This window comes from Danio rerio, chromosome 2 (assembly GCF_049306965.1).
Source record: "Danio rerio strain Tuebingen ecotype United States chromosome 2, GRCz12tu, whole genome shotgun sequence".
NCBI classification, from domain to species: Eukaryota; Metazoa; Chordata; class Actinopteri; order Cypriniformes; family Danionidae; genus Danio; species Danio rerio.
In genome coordinates, this window is record NC_133177.1 from 41,917,593 (window position 1) to 41,934,379 (window position 16,787).

At 36.5% G+C, this 16,787-nt stretch overlaps 1 protein-coding gene across 2 annotated transcripts; it reads left to right on the forward strand.

The window, feature by feature from the left end:
• si:ch211-119o8.4 lies at positions 1-16,787 on the forward strand. Of its 2 annotated transcripts, XM_073928674.1 has the most exons (3): positions 1-170; positions 12,994-13,429; positions 16,038-16,787. In XM_073928674.1, exons 2-3 carry the CDS (start codon positions 13,023-13,025, stop codon positions 16,651-16,653), a joined length of 1,023 nt encoding a protein of 340 aa, XP_073784775.1. In that variant the 5' UTR covers positions 1-170; positions 12,994-13,022; the 3' UTR covers positions 16,654-16,787. The 2 variants fall into 2 exon arrangements, with proteins under 2 accessions (XP_073784775.1, XP_021321995.1); XM_021466320.3 differs by lacking the exon at positions 1-170 and having other exon boundaries at positions 12,893-13,429.

Sequence of the window (16,787 nt, forward strand, 5' to 3'; positions counted from 1 at the left end):
AGGCCCAAAGCCAAAGTAAACATCATCTTTCTGTTATGGAAGAGCGATTTTCAAACAGAGATTAGGAAATTTATTGCCTGTGAAGCTTAAACGGTCTCTGAGGACAATGGGCTATTTATTCCATTGTTGCCTCATGAGACTTTTTATTTCACCAAATTACCTGTTTGGAGGTATGAATGTTTTCTGCTCTCCAGGTTACTTGATTCAAAGGTCATTTATTGGGTTCTCTGGCCAATTTCTTTGTATAATGAGGTCTAAACGGTATATTCCATCTTTGTCTAGACTCTATGGCAATTGGCAACCATTATGCTTATTTTTTATAATTCTCCCTCTGGGGCCTTGTCGCATCGTTAGCAGGATAATGTATGTGTAAAACCATTCAGTAGCCTAATAATCTCAATACTACTGATCAGAATAAATATTTTCAACGTTAATTGCAATATTTACCCACTGCAATCGATTTCCAGGAGCATTTTTTCCATGATAAAGGCAATGTTTATAATTATCCTCTTAATAATTAAACGTAGCCTATGAGTTGTCATTGTAAAATGAGCAGTTTAACCATTTTCTTAAATACGAGTTACTAATAAAATGTTATCAAAAAAAAAAAAAAACTGTAAGCTAAAGTATTGCATTTAATATTATTACAAATCATTGTTTATTATTGATATATTAATTTTTTAATGTTTGCTAATAATTTGCTCTGGCATGAAAAAAATAGGATTTATAGTAAATACTACAGTGTCTTTTAAAAATACTGAAGTAAAACATACTTGAATTACTTGTGGTAATACTAAAGTTGCTGTGGTAAAACAACAACGGTATAGTGAATATTAAAATACCCAATACTATATTAAGTTAGAGTACTACAATAAACAACATAAAAACTAAAGTATACTACAGTATTTACGCTACCGTTTGTCAGAATAGCTAATACTACAGTATGTTATAGCATCCTTTTATATATACCACACAATAATATATACTAGCCTACACTTTATTATAGTATGGTTAAAACACTATAGCATTTCCTATAAATTACAATATTTTTCATATGGGAAACTTCTGCATTCTCAGTAAAGAAATGTTTTATTCTAGCGCGACTTATGCACTTTCATAAAAACTCCCACTATAATGCCTGAAAGTGTGAAATGACTTAGTAGTTTTAACACTTGTTTATGATGATGATGATGAGAGAGAGAATTCATGAGTCATTGAACACAAAACTCCTGCAGTTTCATCGGGCGGTGACTAATCAATACACAGCTGATTGGTCATTGCACTCATCAGCTCAACACTAATGTGTGTGATTGGTTAATGCCTCAAAGAAAGAATAAAATGATAACAAAGACTAATTTTTCAAATTGTACAGATCTGAAATGACTTGATTTGCATGTAAGAAGAAATACAATAGAAATGATAAAAAAAATCTGTTTTTATATTTATAATTATAACACAGGCCTTTGATAATTTTACATAACAGCTGAATATGTTGAGTAGCCATAAATACATTTATTTTTGTCCTGTCAAAGAATGCAGAACCGAGGAACTTCTGCTTCTAGAAATGAGCACAACAGTGTTTTTGTTTCTCAGAGATTAAGCACATTTGAATGAATCAGCCGAGTAGCTACATGATTCAATTAAGCTACCCTTTCATGAGTACAGTTGTTAGCTTCGTTAAATAAATTAGCATATTAAACAAACCAGCTGACTGAAAGATTCAGCTAACTCGTTTAGACTGCCGCCACATACATATTAAACACATTAATCTCTTAACATAATGTATGCAATCATAAATGCTGTGTAAATGCATGCATGCACGTCACATCAGCGCTATATTAAACAATGTGTAAATTCAAAAATGGATTTTGTTGGTACTGTTTTTTTAGACCATGCAGTAGCAGACTTTATATTAAGATTTCATTCTTTGTTTAAATTGAACAATCTGACAGAAGAGGGAATAGATGTAATACTACATTTGAAAAATACTGGCTACATTGCTGCTTTGTCTGCTGAAAAAAGCAGGGTTTTGTCAAATATTATAACTCAGTCTCAAAGCAATTTGTAACATTTTTATTTAGTGGCTTATTCATATCAATTAATACGATCTAATTGGTAAAAATTTAGTTTGATTTGCTCATCACCCATTGATGGTTGGGTTTAGGGGCAGGGTTGGGTGCCGCACCCCCTTTTTAATATTGTACATTTTTGTACAGCTGAACTTGTACGAATTAGCTACTAAACTTACGAAACATAAAATAGTTAGGTTTCCCCGTGAGATCAGGCTAAGCATTATCCCTGTTCTCACTATTCTTTTAAAAATTCAGAGTTTTGCTCTACAATTTTGACTCGTGTTTTGCTAATTCAAGTTAATATTTTGCAATTCATTTATTTCCCCCAATTCTCACATTAAAATGAATATTAATTTAATCTGTAGTCATTGAGTTGTTCACTTAATTCGAATAAATCTTGTTAGTCACGTTAATCTACAATACTATAGAGATTTAATAAAAATAGTGATAGTAGTACACAGTTCTAAACTCTGTATGGTTCGATCAAAACCTAAAGCCACTAGCTATGTTTCCATGCAAAGATGCAAAATAATTTATGTGCAAAACTGGCACATCGTATGAAAGACATGCAAATAAAGCAGCGTTTCACTTACTAAATAACTGGTGCCAAATATCAACAGTAAAAACGCAATGTGCTGAGTTTGGAGAAGCTGCGTAAATCTTTTCTTTATTTAATAAATGACTTGCTCCTCGGAAGACATGCTGACATGCAGTAAACATGTGGTGGAGTTCAAAGGCGTGGAACACAGACGCTCTTGACAGTTCTGGAGATAATTAATAATATAATAACACTGATATTAAAACGGTTAAGGCATTTTAGAATGACCAAAACAACATTTCAAATGTTTTACAATGCGCTCCACTTGCTGGATTGTCCATTCACACACATTTTTATCATCACATGATTTCACGTAACAAAATCACGTGACCTTTTTTAATGCGCATACTGGAATTTGTTCGATAAAAGTGTTTCCTTCATAGTTTATGCGCTGCTTTTCTTATCGAATAAAAAGTTTATCCTACTCAGTTATGCTCATATGTGTTTCATGAGAATTTTCAAAACTGATGCTTATGGCGTTTCCATCAACCATTTTTTATGCGCATATCTAAAATGCTCATAACAAATAGGTGGATGGAAACATAGCTGCTGACGGATTAATTCAGGAACGAATCAAGTGACCATTTTTATAAGTATGCTTTTGGAATGCTCTCTAAATAGATTTATTCAAAAATTATGATTTCTTGACTCACTGATTCACTCAGTAAGAGTCGTCCAAACACAATGATTCATTCTGCAACAAAACAATTACACAATTCAGCCATGGCTTTGTTTGGAAACATCCACGTTGAATTTATGGGGCAATTTTGTTCATTTTGGTTCTTCATAAACCCTCATTAAAGTGGTAGTTTCACAAATGTCCTGTAGAACATTAACCCTTGTGCACTGTTTAAATTTACTACCCTTTTGTTATGTTAAGGATGAAAACATCCACTGAATTAAACTGCTGTAAAAATGCATCAGAAAAACAGTATATATATATATATATATATATATATATATATATATATATATATATATATATATATATATATACATACACATAAACAAACATACAAAATTACGTATTTTCAATATAAAAAATAATTGTCTGTTTTTTTTTCAACCTTTTATCACAGTCTTGGACATTAGTAACAACACTGGCTTTAATGCATTCTTCTTTTTTATTTTTTTCTCGCTAATTTACTATTGGTGGCTGTTTTTGGCGCATTGAGTTCCATTTTAACTACACTTGATGGTGCGTAAATACAGTCTTTGTTTTTATTTACTCCATGTAGTTCTGGAGCTGAGATGCATATTTTGATTTTCTCAGACACATCAAGGAAAGTGTGCAAAGGTCACTCTTACAATCAGACACTCACAGACACACATACACACTTTAATTTGCTGTTATACCCCAAATAAATAACAGAAACTAAGCTTACTATCTAAAGAGTCTATCTAAAGGGTTAATGGTGCCAACTGAAAACAGAAGAAATTACAGTCAACAGGGAAAACCACCAACAATCAAACATGCATGATTATATGATGTCATGGTTTTGTGATAAAAAAAAGTGGTTATGGAATTCAACGGGGCAAACATAGCCACCAACAGTTAATTAGGGAGAAAAAAATTAAATGAAAATATAACAATGCATCAAAGGCAATGTTGTCTCACATGTCCTAGACTCAGTCCTCAATGATTTCTTATATGGAAAATATGAATTTTGTTTGTTTTATTTCACCAAATCAGGGCCTCATTTATGAATTTGACAACAACAAAAAAAAGAGTTAAAATTCTGTAATCTTCTAATTAATTGAGTAGTTTTGATTAGAGCTTTGAATAACACATTTATGCAAAAAAAAATATTTATGTGATGCATTTTTACAGCAGTTTAATCTTGTTTTCATCCCTAACATAACAAAAGTGTAGTAAATTTGCCTAGAGCGTTTTCTCGAGTTTTTTTAATTCAATGCATTTTGGTGTCAAAATAAGATTTGTCACTAAAAATCATTCTGCTAGCTGAGACCCATATAAAGTTATGCCCAAATAAAGACTCAAAATCAACCCCATGAGTGGACGAAAAAATCCCCAACAGTACAAAAAGGTTAAGGAAAACATTTTATTAGGTGAAACAGTGGTCTTTTTTTAATCATAACATGCAAATCACAAGCTACCGGCACTTACAAGAGTCAAACAGTCACAACAAAATGAATACCCAGGGCTTCTGATGACACATTGAGGTCTAATAAAGCAAATTGATTGGTCTCTGCAAGAAACTGTACATTATTTACAACATTATTGCCTTTAATCCACAGCTTTTGCATTTCTTAATGCTGTACTGATGAAAAAAAGCCACCTACATCTCTCATGGCCTGTGGGTGAGTAAAATAGCAGCAACTTTTCATTTTTGGTTGATCTGTTATTTTTTTTTTTTTGTCTCTGATATTTAATTCAAGTTTACTTGTATATTTCTTTTCACAATAATTGTTCATCATATAGATATTTATAACTGATCCGAAGGAAAATAACATTAACATAACATGAAACATTAGTTTTGACATGAATATGGATAACACAGCAGGTCGAGTGAATTACTTTCAGAAGTCTTTGGGTTCCCATTAAGATATCTGACTTTTTCTTAAAGATTATGGCTCTGTTATCTAGGAACTGTCTGGAAATGCCAGCATTCTGTTTCAAACTGATTAGGCTTGTCAGGGAAAAAAAGCCCCCAATAGTACATTTCCAACGAATATTAGCCCAAACGCTGAGCATCTGTGGACGACACGCTCCAAACTCCCGTCACATCATCATATTCACACCTGTTCAGATTGCTAAAGGAAAACATCACCGATCAAAAGAGTAATTTGTCTTGTATGTTTAAAACGTACGAGGCACAATGAAAAGTCATTACATTATTAGGTATTACATGCATTACACAACCACTGACACAATCGCACAAAGTCACGGGAGATTGTCAGAATATGCATAAATCATTTCATTAATGGCATGTCTAACTCACACACACACTTCTACACCCACACGCACACTTCCACTAGCAGTAGGGGAGGCTGCAAATGAAGTGGCTTGACGTTAAAGGCAGCTGCACACACACGATGACATTGACTTAGGGAACAAAAGGCTGTGCGTGGACTAATATACACATTTATGATCTTACGATCACATTCATTAAAGCTAGGATTACACAACACATGCTCTTTAGCTCTCCATTCTTAATGAAAACGTACTGGTGCTGCCTTGCAGGGTTGGAAATTAATCAGTGCTTGAGGCAAATAAACGGCATCAAAATTTCAAAATTCCTCCCATAAATTCAAAGTTAATGACCCTGATATATATATATATATATATATATATATATATATATATATATATATATATATATATATATATATATATATATATATGTGGGCGAAGCAGTGGCGCCTATTATTCATTTATTCATTCATTTTAATTCATTTTCTTTTCGGCTTAGTCCCTTTATTAATCCAGGGTCGCCACAGCAGAATGAACCGCCAACTTATCTAGCACATTTTTACGCAGCGGATGCCCTACCTACTGCGCCACTACCTTGCACACACACACACATATATATATATATATATATATATATATATATATATATATATATATATATATATATATATATATATATAATTATTATTATTTTTTTTATATATATAAAGAAAAATAAGTTGATGTTTCTTTATGGTTTTGCTCAATTTAAAATGCATTGCTAATAAATAAAGGTACTTTTATTAGTAGTTTTGGGTAAGTTACTTTAAAAAGTAATAGATTATAAATTACTAATTACTATAATCTAATTACATTTTACATCATTTAAAAAGTATTCAAATTGCTAGTTACTTTACTTTAAAGTTACTTTTAAAACAAAATATACCTCTAAAAATACAAAATAAATGGTAGCTTTTTCAGTAATTTAATATTTACTGAAAAACCTTACAATTGGTTGATCACAGCAGCTTGACATATTCAAAAGAGTAAAAGATATAGTTCGCCTAAAACTTTAAATTCTCCCATCATTCACTTGTTTCTAACCTGTTTGTCTTTTTTTAACACAAAAGAATGACATGAATAAAATACCTGGATACCTGTAACCACTGACATCCATAGTGTGCAAAAGAACTGCAGTATTCTGTGTTTGTCTGAGGTACTCAGTCGACTGAAATGTGTATATTCCAAGTATGAAGCTGATCGGTCAGTTCTTGTAACGTGACACGCGGTTTTCAACTGGTGCGCCTGGGAAATGCAAGCACATGTAAAATACCTGATATGCGTACGGCCCAAAAGCAGCTTATTTTCACATTCAGAAGATACCTTCTGTCACATCCGTCTGTGAACACCTGAGGGCGCTGTAGTGCTCTAGGACTTTGTAGGCGCTACAGTGCCCCAGGAAACAACTACATGTTCATTCATGCCCCGCGCACACACCGGAACACCTACACTGATCTATCATCACATCTGTTTTGTGTTACCGTTGATTATCTGGACTATATATTCCACCATTCCACCTATGTTTGTCATCGCGTCGTTGTCTTCCTTGTTCAAGTTTCCAGTAAGTCTTAGATTCCAAGTTTGTATTTCTGATCCTGTTCTCGTATGTTTGCATTAGTCTAGTTCGTGTGTCATTTGTCTAGTCTGTTTTCTAATTAGGTTTAGTTGTTTGAGTTTGTTTTTCCTGAGCCTCGTCTCTGATTTAGTTTCTGGTTTTGTCGTTTATTTGTTACTTTGTATTATCACCTTGTTGGCTGCACTGTAAATAAATAATCTGCACTTGGATCCGCTCCTTTTGTTTATTGTTTTTGATCACGCTTACGTGACACCTTCACTCCCGATCCTGCACAAAAATTTTGCCTGTTTAGGCTGAGTTGGGGCGCTGTGTTTTTGGGCGCCGGTGTCCTCCTTGGTTATGAGTATTGTCTTAGAAGGTTTTCTGTTCTAGTGCTTGAACAAGTTGCTGGTTGAGTTCCCGGCTGGGTCAGTTGGCATTTCTGTGTGGAGTTTGCATGTTCTTCTCGTTTTGGCTCCGGTTTCCCCCACTGACCAAGGACATGCGCTATAGGTGAATTAGATTTGCAGTGTATGAGTGTGTGTGTGAATGAGTGTGTTAGAGTGTTTCCCAGTATAGGGTTGTGAATGGAAGAACATCCACTGTGTAAAATATATGCCGGAATAGTTGGTGATTTATTCCGCTGTGTTGACCTCTGAAAGAGAGACTAAGCTAAAGGAAAATGAATGAAAATATTTAGTAAGTTATCATGTAGTCATCATGGCAAAGACAAAAGAAATTAGTTATGAAAACTATTGTTTAAAAATGTATTAGGGGAAAAACTCTTCTAATTCTTGCAGCACTAGAGAAATATTCAAAAAAGAATTAAAGAAATCATTTTGCCTTCAACCATAGTATCAGATCTTTTTATTAACATTTTAACTGTTAATCATAAAACATCATTAACCATGTCCAGGTTGGAGGAAAGTCTTCACCCAAGGTGGAGGTGTTCAAGTGTCTTGGGGTTTTGTTCATTAGTGAGGGAAGGATGGAATGTAAGATTGACAGTTGGATTGGTGAAGCGGCAGCAGTAATGCGGTCAATGTATCGGTTCGTTGGTGTAAAGAAGGAGCTGAGCTGAAAGGCAAAGCTATCGATATACTGGTCAATCTACGTTCCTACTCTCACCTATGGTCATGAGCTTTGAGCCATGACCGCAAGGTACGGTTCAGTACCCTTTTATGGCCGTTTCCACTGTCAAACGGCGTACCGAACCGTACTGTACCACTTTTTTGGCACCCTTTCGAAAGGGTACCAAACACGAGAAAGGGTACCAAAAGGTGGAGCTACACGCGCAGGTGAACGCTGATTGGTTACAGAGATATGTCACGAGCTCGTGTGGAGCTAGCCAGAATGAAAACATAGTATTGTTTTAAATACACAGCCGTGACATAAAACCGTAAAAATATGCATATAATAACGAGCCATGTATGACCCGAGCTCAAACAAACCTTGTCGTTGTCTTGATGTACAGCCACAAAGCCAAGAAAAACAACATCTGTCATGTCACATTGTTGTTTTACGAGGCCGTGTAAAAATACGAGCGGTTTTCGCTTTCTTCCGGGAGCTCACGATTACGTCTATATTTGATGTAACGAACTTCTTATGCTGATGATAACGATGTGCGCATGACTATTGAAGTGTCTCCATCATCTGATCCACTCAGAAAGAAAAGGACAAACGCGGACAAACAAAGGAGAAGCCCGACAGATGCAAATTGTTTCAGCAACCTGAATCACAAACAAACTGCCTTGTTTATCATCGCCTTTTGGACTATTATGAACTCGGAATGTCAAAATTACTCTCTAACAGTGCTAACATGTGCTGGTGAAGATTACAGACACATGAGAGGTTTGCACTGACTGTGGGCTATGTTGTGTGTTGTTTATGAACCTAAATAGAGACTAAACATAAGCTGTGTGTAGTTGTTCTATAAGAAAAACATATCAGAGATTGTAGGGATCTGTATGTGTTCATATATGTTGCATTTATATATTTAGTGAAGTTTATTTATAAACAAATTTCGAGAGGATTACATGCTTATGATTGTTCACAGCTGTTCCAACTTTAGCTAATGACTGATTATCCTATCAGACGATCCTTAACTCACTATAAAAAACCAGAGTTTTCTCATCTCAATATCTTCGTCTTGAAGAACCCCCCCCCCACCCAACCTTACTTTCCCTCCTTTCAAACGGGCCTCACGGTGGCCAGCGATTAGCGCTGTTGCCTCACAGAAAGAATGCCCCTGGTTTAATTCCTTTCCAAACCAGATGGCATTTCTATGCGGAGTTTGCTCGTTCTCCCAGTGGTTGCGTGGGTTTTCCCCAGGTCCTCCGATTTCCTCCCACAGTTCAAAAAACAAGCACTCTAAACAATTAATCCGTATACTTTAGCTAAACTCTGAGTACACCTTTCAGCATCCATATCTGACACTTAGCTACAACAAGCAAGAGGGGGAGTCATCGAGATCTACCTGAGCTCAAACTCCCCTCTCGCCTTGCAACGGGAGGGAGCCCAGGGCTCGAGGATCTTATAAGCTCAGGGCTCTCTCCCGGGACAGCACGCCAAACTAGCTTTATTATCAATCATCAGCTAAGTGTGAACTCTTGAATTTTATATAACTACAGATGTTACAGTAGTCTATTTCGCGCTGTCATTGATCTGCAGTTATAATCAAATCATGTTCATAAAAAAGTTAGTAATAAACCTTTAAACACCAGTACTTGTGTGTATAAAGCATCTGTTTTGTGAGAAGGGCTTCTCATATGATATGGGAACGACCTGTACTGCTTTACTGTAGACATTTATTTGAGCGAGAATGACGTCGACTGAAACTTTCTGATGTACACCATGCCCACCAAAAGGGTACCCTTGGTAGTGGAAGCGCAAGCCTGATAAAGGTGACCTGTACCATACCGTACTGTACCAGTCAGTGGAAGTGGGCCAATAGTGGTGTATTATTCGAGTCAAGTAGAAGCGGTGTGACGTGTAATCTATGAACAATTTTAGGTTGAATAGATTTGGCCCTGTTACAGATAGAGATCTTTTTAGCCTGATTTCAGATTAGATCTCATTCCTTATCTGTGTTGGTCAGCAGTAGTTTCCCCTCCCATATTCTTCCTGTATTCTCCTCTACACATGTATAAAGAGCATTAAGAAAGTGTGTAGTATCAGATTATAAAATCATTGTAGCCTCTTATTCTGTAGTTTTTACTACTGTATTTTGTGATAATGTGATATGTTAATCCAATAGAATGCCAAACACCATAGTTCAGTTTTGCAAAATGCACGATACAAACACCATCCTTACTAATATTCCTTTCTTGCAACTTTCACACACACTGACACACACTCGAGTGGTTGAAGTTGACCAGTGAAAGAAGTGAGTAACTCAAGCAGATGGCTGCAATCACAAGAAGCCAGTAAACACCGGAAGATCCCTGCAGTAATCCGCTTTTAAAAGCTGATTTGACTTTATGAGACGAGAACGAGGTAAACAATTCATGAGTTTTTCTTGCGCCTAAAACTTTCCCAACTAATCGCACAACTTTAGCGCTTTATCACACATTTTCTCAGCTTCGCTTCATAATTACGAGTCTGTCAGAGTGTGTAGGAGAGTGTGCTCATGTTTTGTATCTGTGTGTATGTGTGCGGGGTGTTATGAAGAGGCCGTGGAGCATCATGAAGTATTTATAGATGTAAATTAGCTCCCTGTTTCACTTTCTCAGCCCTTTCAACGCTGCTTCATAATTGGTTTCTTTCCGTTGAAAGTCTCTTAACAGCACATGAATGTTGTTATTTCCTAATGAGACAGATTAGAGATTCAGGTGTGTGAGAGAGGATGAATAAAGTCAGTCAGATGTGGCTACAGGTGTGTCCCCTTTTTCTGTTTGTCTGTGTGTGGAGGGTTGGACTCTGTGCGTTGAGGGGGTGGTTGTATTAGGGGCTGCTGTGCCTGAGAGCAGATGAGCAGAAGTGAGCCCACAGACTGCCAGACTGATGCCTGATCAAGTAACTTTTCTATTCTCTCCAGTGTTCATTGCTGTGTGTGTGTGTCCTGTTTTTTCTCTCTCCTCCTGAGCGTTTTTCATTTGTCAGACCTTTCAAATGTTTTTTTTCCTGTAGCTTGTATAATTGGACCATCATTTTTAAGGACAATGGACAATTAATATTATCTGTCTGGCCAACTTACTTACTTTTTCTTCTTTCTTTCTTTCTTTCTTTCTTTCTTTCTTTCTTTCTTTCTTTCTTTCTTTCTTTCTTTCTTTCTTTCTTTCTTTCTTTCTTTCTTTCTGTCTGTTTGTCTGTCTGTCTGTCTTGTCTACCTTCTGTCTGCCTGTCAATCTTTCCATCTCTCTCTGTCCTGCCAATTTTTTGTCTGTCTGTCTTTCTTTCTGTATGTCTGTCTGTCCATCCCTCCATCCATTTCTCAATCTATTTGTCTGTCTGTCTGTCTGTCTGTTTGTTTGGCCAAAATTCTTTCTTTTTTTTGTCTGCCTGTCTGTCCTTCTCTGTATCTGTCTGTCTTCTCTGTCCTTCCAATTGTATGTCAACCAACTTTCCAACTTTCTTTCTTGTTTGTCTGTCTGTCTGTCTGTCTTTTTTTCTTTCTGTCTGTTTGTTCATCTGTCTCTCTATCTATCCATCTCTCTGTCCTGCCAATTTTTGTCTGTCTGTCATTCTTTCTGTCTGTCTGGCCAACTTTCTTTCTTTATGTATGTCTGTCTGTCCGTCCCTCCATCCATCTGTCTATCTATCTCTGTCCTACAAATTTTTGTCTGTCATTTTTTCTGTCTGTCTGTCTGTCTGTCTGTCTGTCTGTCTGTCTGTCCAGCCAACTTTATTTCTTTCTGTTTGCCTATCTATCTATCTTTCTGTCTGTCCGTCCGTCCGTCCGTCCGTCCATCTGTCTGTCCTCCCTGGTGCCGGTCTGCCTGTCTGGTTGGCCAACTTTCTTTCTTTTTTTGTCTGTTTGTCTGTCTGTTTGTTTGTCCATCTGTCTATCTATCCATCTCTCTGTCCTGCCAATTTTTTGTCTATTTCTGTCTGTCTGTCTGTCTGGCCAACATTATTTATTTCAGTATGTCTGTCTGTCCAACTCTCCATCCATCCCTTTATTTGTCTGCCTGTCTGTATATCTATCTGTCTGTCTGTCTGTCTGTCTGTCTGTCTGTCTGTTTGTTTGGCCACCTTTCTTTTTTGTCTGGCTTACTGTCTGTCTGTCTGTTTATCTGTCTGTTGCATCAAAAATAATTGAATAGTATAATATTATTTCATTTGAGCGTTCACTTCTATTTTTACAGAATTGCAGTATAGCTGCTGATTCAGAACAGCTTATATTCCAATATTCATGATCTAAAAGTTTTTTACATTTCAGCTGCAAATATCATTTTATAAAAACAGAGGGATTTTGTAGTCATTGTACACTGAATTAACATATAGAGGGTTTGTTTAATATACTCCCTTAGTTCATGATGCTTTAATGGCTGTATGGATGTTCTGTTGAGAAAGCTAATCCATAGGCTTTAAATTGTTCTTGGAATATGTTCCTGTCACCACCTCAGTGAATAATTGGTCGGCGTAATTGCAAACGCCAGCGCTCAGATGTATATCACATATTTAATGGGTGCAGGCTTGCACATTAATTTGGTAAATGTGGGGGTCTTGTTATCATGTCTTCCCATTGCTTCATATGCTGTGTATTATTTTCTGCTGAAAAAAAATCTCTAAATGCACTATTCCAATGAAATCTGCGATAAGTGGGTAACTTGGCTTTTCTTGTCGATCCCAGAGACTGACTGAATTTTTTTGTAATTCATCATGCCTGCGATTGTGAATCTGCTCTTCAACACAGTCTCCACCAACACCACCATCTCCTTCTCTCTGGTGCTGCCTCTGGTCAGCATCCTCTCTCTGCTGGTGGGAGTCGGAGGTCACCTACTCATGTGGTTGGTTTTGATGCGTAACCCTCGGCGTCGTTCAAAGCCCAGCTCGGTCCTCCTGTTAAACCTGAGTTTTGCTGATCTGTGCGCTCTGCTCACCTTGCCCTGTGTGCTGCTGAGCGCCAGCTCTCAGAACTGGCAGCTGGGAGGAGGCGTTTGTGTGTTGTTGAGCTTCATGACCTCCCTGACCGCTGGAGTGGACATCTTCAGCCTGGCTGCGCTCTCTGTGCTGCGTTATCGAATAGTGGCTCCCTCGACACGGCCTCCAGCCACCCCTGCGCAGGTGTGAGTATCTAAAGAAGATTAAAAAAGACAGTTGGTAAAAGCTAGAAAGTTCACTGCAAAAAATGCTTCTGTTACTTTTTTTTTGTCTTGCTTCTAGTCCAAATATAAAAAAATCTTAAATCAAACATCTTGTCTTGTTTTAAGAAGTTATATCTCAAATGTACATGGGTTTTCCTTTAAAACAAGCAAAATAATCTTATGTCAATAGGAAAAACAAGATTATTTTGCTTGTTTTAAGGAAAAAATTAATTTAATTTTTGCATATTATTGCTTAAAACAAAACTGTATTTTTTGCATGTATAGAAAATGCTTCTTGATTTCAGAATTATTAGATCGGATCGGATACAAGACAAAAAATCTAAGTGAGAGAAGCATTTTTTTGCAGTGTTGTATTTGTGTGTTGGCTTCAGAACATAAATAAATCACATTTTTCTGTATACATTTTACAAGGAATAGTATGCTAGAGTGATGATACAGTAATACCGTTGTAGATTGATATATGCAATACATCTATATTCATATTATATATTAATATTTAAAAACCAATGTCAAAAAAAAAAACCTTCATGTTCTACTCTGGAATTACAGAGTACATGAATACCAATGTATATTATTAAAATATTCCATCACTGGAAGAAACTTTTCCACTTACCGCTCTGGGCTATGCCAAAGGCATTGTAAAACATTTCGAACATAAACAGATCATAGAGGCAGGTGCTTATGGTTTCTAAAATACTTATACTTGCTGGACTGCTCACTATTTTCAGTGACATGCCATGGACAAGAAATATGTCAGACTACATTGCTTTCACTTGATCAATTATTGCCATCTTATACAATGCTTGTGATGCCATTTAAGAGGCAGAACTAGAACTCAGAGAAAAAAGAGCGAAAACTTGACTGTGGATTTAACTGAACACAGTAAATAGCCACGAAGTTTAAATACTAGAAGATTTGTATAAGTGGACCACACAATACTACCACATCTATCAAAAATACCATGATATTTTTTCCTGTATTTAAAAGACTATCAAATTTTCTTGTTGTTATTAATTTCTAAATCTTTTCAGTATTCATTATCATTATGATATTGACCTAAACTGCTTAAATTTTACTGTAACAGGTATAATAGCAAAACATACTTCTTTCTTTGTGCTGAGTAAACAAATGTTTCAACCAAATTAAATTATAAAAGTACAATAGGTACAATAAAGTCGCAGTGATAAATATTTGTAACTTAATGGACTACAATCAACAGTGAAAAAAGCCAGATTTATCACAGTTACTATATGTTTGGATTAGCTAAAATTTATAACTGAAATTAATTAGTTATTAAGTCCAATAAATAAAATAATTATGACTTTTAATCAGATTACAACTATAATGTTAATGCATTATGAATTTTAAAAAGAAGTTAACATCACTTTCGATTAATAAAACCTTTTGTAGTTTTATCATGAGTTTAGTCATATTAACTAATGTTAACTATTGAAAGCTTATTGCACTGTGCTAATGCACAATAGCCTTATAAATAGCCACAGTAATAGTCAATCAGTATATTCCAGCATGCATTAGACCAGATTAACATGTGAAAAAGTTTGAAATATTAAGCTTGCCAATTAATTCTCCAAACATTTGGCACTGTTGTAACACCATTGTAAATACAATGTGAATATTATTTTTAAAGCACTTATTATTTTAAATAATAAAAAAATTATTCACTGTATTTTAAAGTGGTCGTGACATCAATATCATGTAGATGAAATTGAAATTTTGAATATCTACATACTGTGAGGTCCATAAATTTTTGACATTGACACAATTCTAACATTTGTGGCTCTAATTACTAATACAAGAGATTTGAAATGAATTAGTGTGCTTTAATTGCAGACTGTCAGCTTTAATTTGAATGTTTTTACATCCAAATCAGTTGAACGCTGTAGGAATTACAGCTGTTTGCATATGTGCCTCCCACTTGTTAAGGGACCAAAATAAATTGGACAGAATAATAATCATAAACCAAACTTTCACTTTTTAATTCTTGGCTGCAAATCCTATGCAGTCAGTTACAGCCTGAAGTCTGGAAAACATAGACATCACCAGGCACTGGATTTAAGTAGGCCTCTACTACAACTGTATTTTGTTCCTGCTTGTGTTTAGGGCATTTTCCCTTTAGTTTTGTCTTCAGCATGTGAAATGCATGCTTAATTGGATTCAGGTTAGGGAATTGACTTGGCCATTGCACAAAATTTAACATTTCCTTCTAAAACTCTTCTCTCTTTTGGTGTTGCTGAGCTCACTGGTGCGTTCTTTCTTTTTAGGAATGTTCCAAACAGTTGTTTTGGCCACACCTAAGGTTTTTGCTATCTCTCTGATGGGTTTAATACCCTCAAATTAAAGCTGATACTTTGCTTAAAATCCAAGTTAAAGTTTAAAATCTTGTTCATTCTTGTTTAATCCGTTGTGTTGGTGTGTATAGCCAAAAATGTTAGAATTGTGCAGATCTCCTAATATTTATCGACCTGAGTGTATATCTTATTTAAATCTATCTATTTGAGTCTCTCTTCAAAATATTAATCTACTGTATATTCCTCTATTTATCCCACAGAGCTGGCACGGTTGCTGTTATCTGGCTGGTTTCCATCGCCATGGCCCTGCCTAAAGTCACATACATCCAGTTTGATGGTGGCTGCACGTGGTCAGTAGGTCGCGGCCACTGGTTAGGCTTCCTTGTTCCTGCATTTCTAGTGTATTACGTGGCTCCTCTCCTCTGCATTGCCCTGCACTGCGGGCTCATCATCACACACCTCTACCGTTGCCGGGGCACTCTAGCCGCAGACCATCGCAACAAAAAAGCCACCGCCCTCCTTATCGGCTCCACACTGGTGTTTGCCATCAGCTGGCTGCCTTACTACGTGCTGGAGTTCGTCAATGTTTTATCGCCCTCCCTCAATTCTGCAAGCCCCGGCCCCGATCCCACCGCCCCATCATCAGCGTCAAGCACGGAGGTGTCTCTGCTGTGGGAGGTGACCTCGCTGTCTGCCATTCTCCTGATTTGTCTGGCACCTTGCTGGAATCCACCACTCTACTTCCTGCTATCTAAACCGGCCCTGAGGCAGCTGAGAGGGCTGCTCATGCACCAGCACTGGAGAGCTGCTACCCTCCTGCAGCACATAGTGCCAAAACACGCTCCCACACAACCCCACTCACAGCCTGGGTCTTAACACCTTCCTCAGCACATACTACCAGCAACACACTCACAATGAGAACATCCCTTACAAAAATTTACCATGTTTTTTTTTTTTTTTTTGTGAGAGTAAAATTGTAGCAACCATGTGTTTTTGCACATTGACTTTTA

Coding starts and splice junctions, on each gene's coding strand:
- si:ch211-119o8.4 (XM_073928674.1), top strand. CDS start 13,023: ATGCCTGCGATTGTGAATCTGCTCTTCAACACAGTCTCCACCAACACC. Junction 13,430..16,037: donor CCAGCCACCCCTGCGCAGGT/GTGAGTATCTAA, acceptor TTTATCCCACAG/AGCTGGCACGGTTGCTGTTA.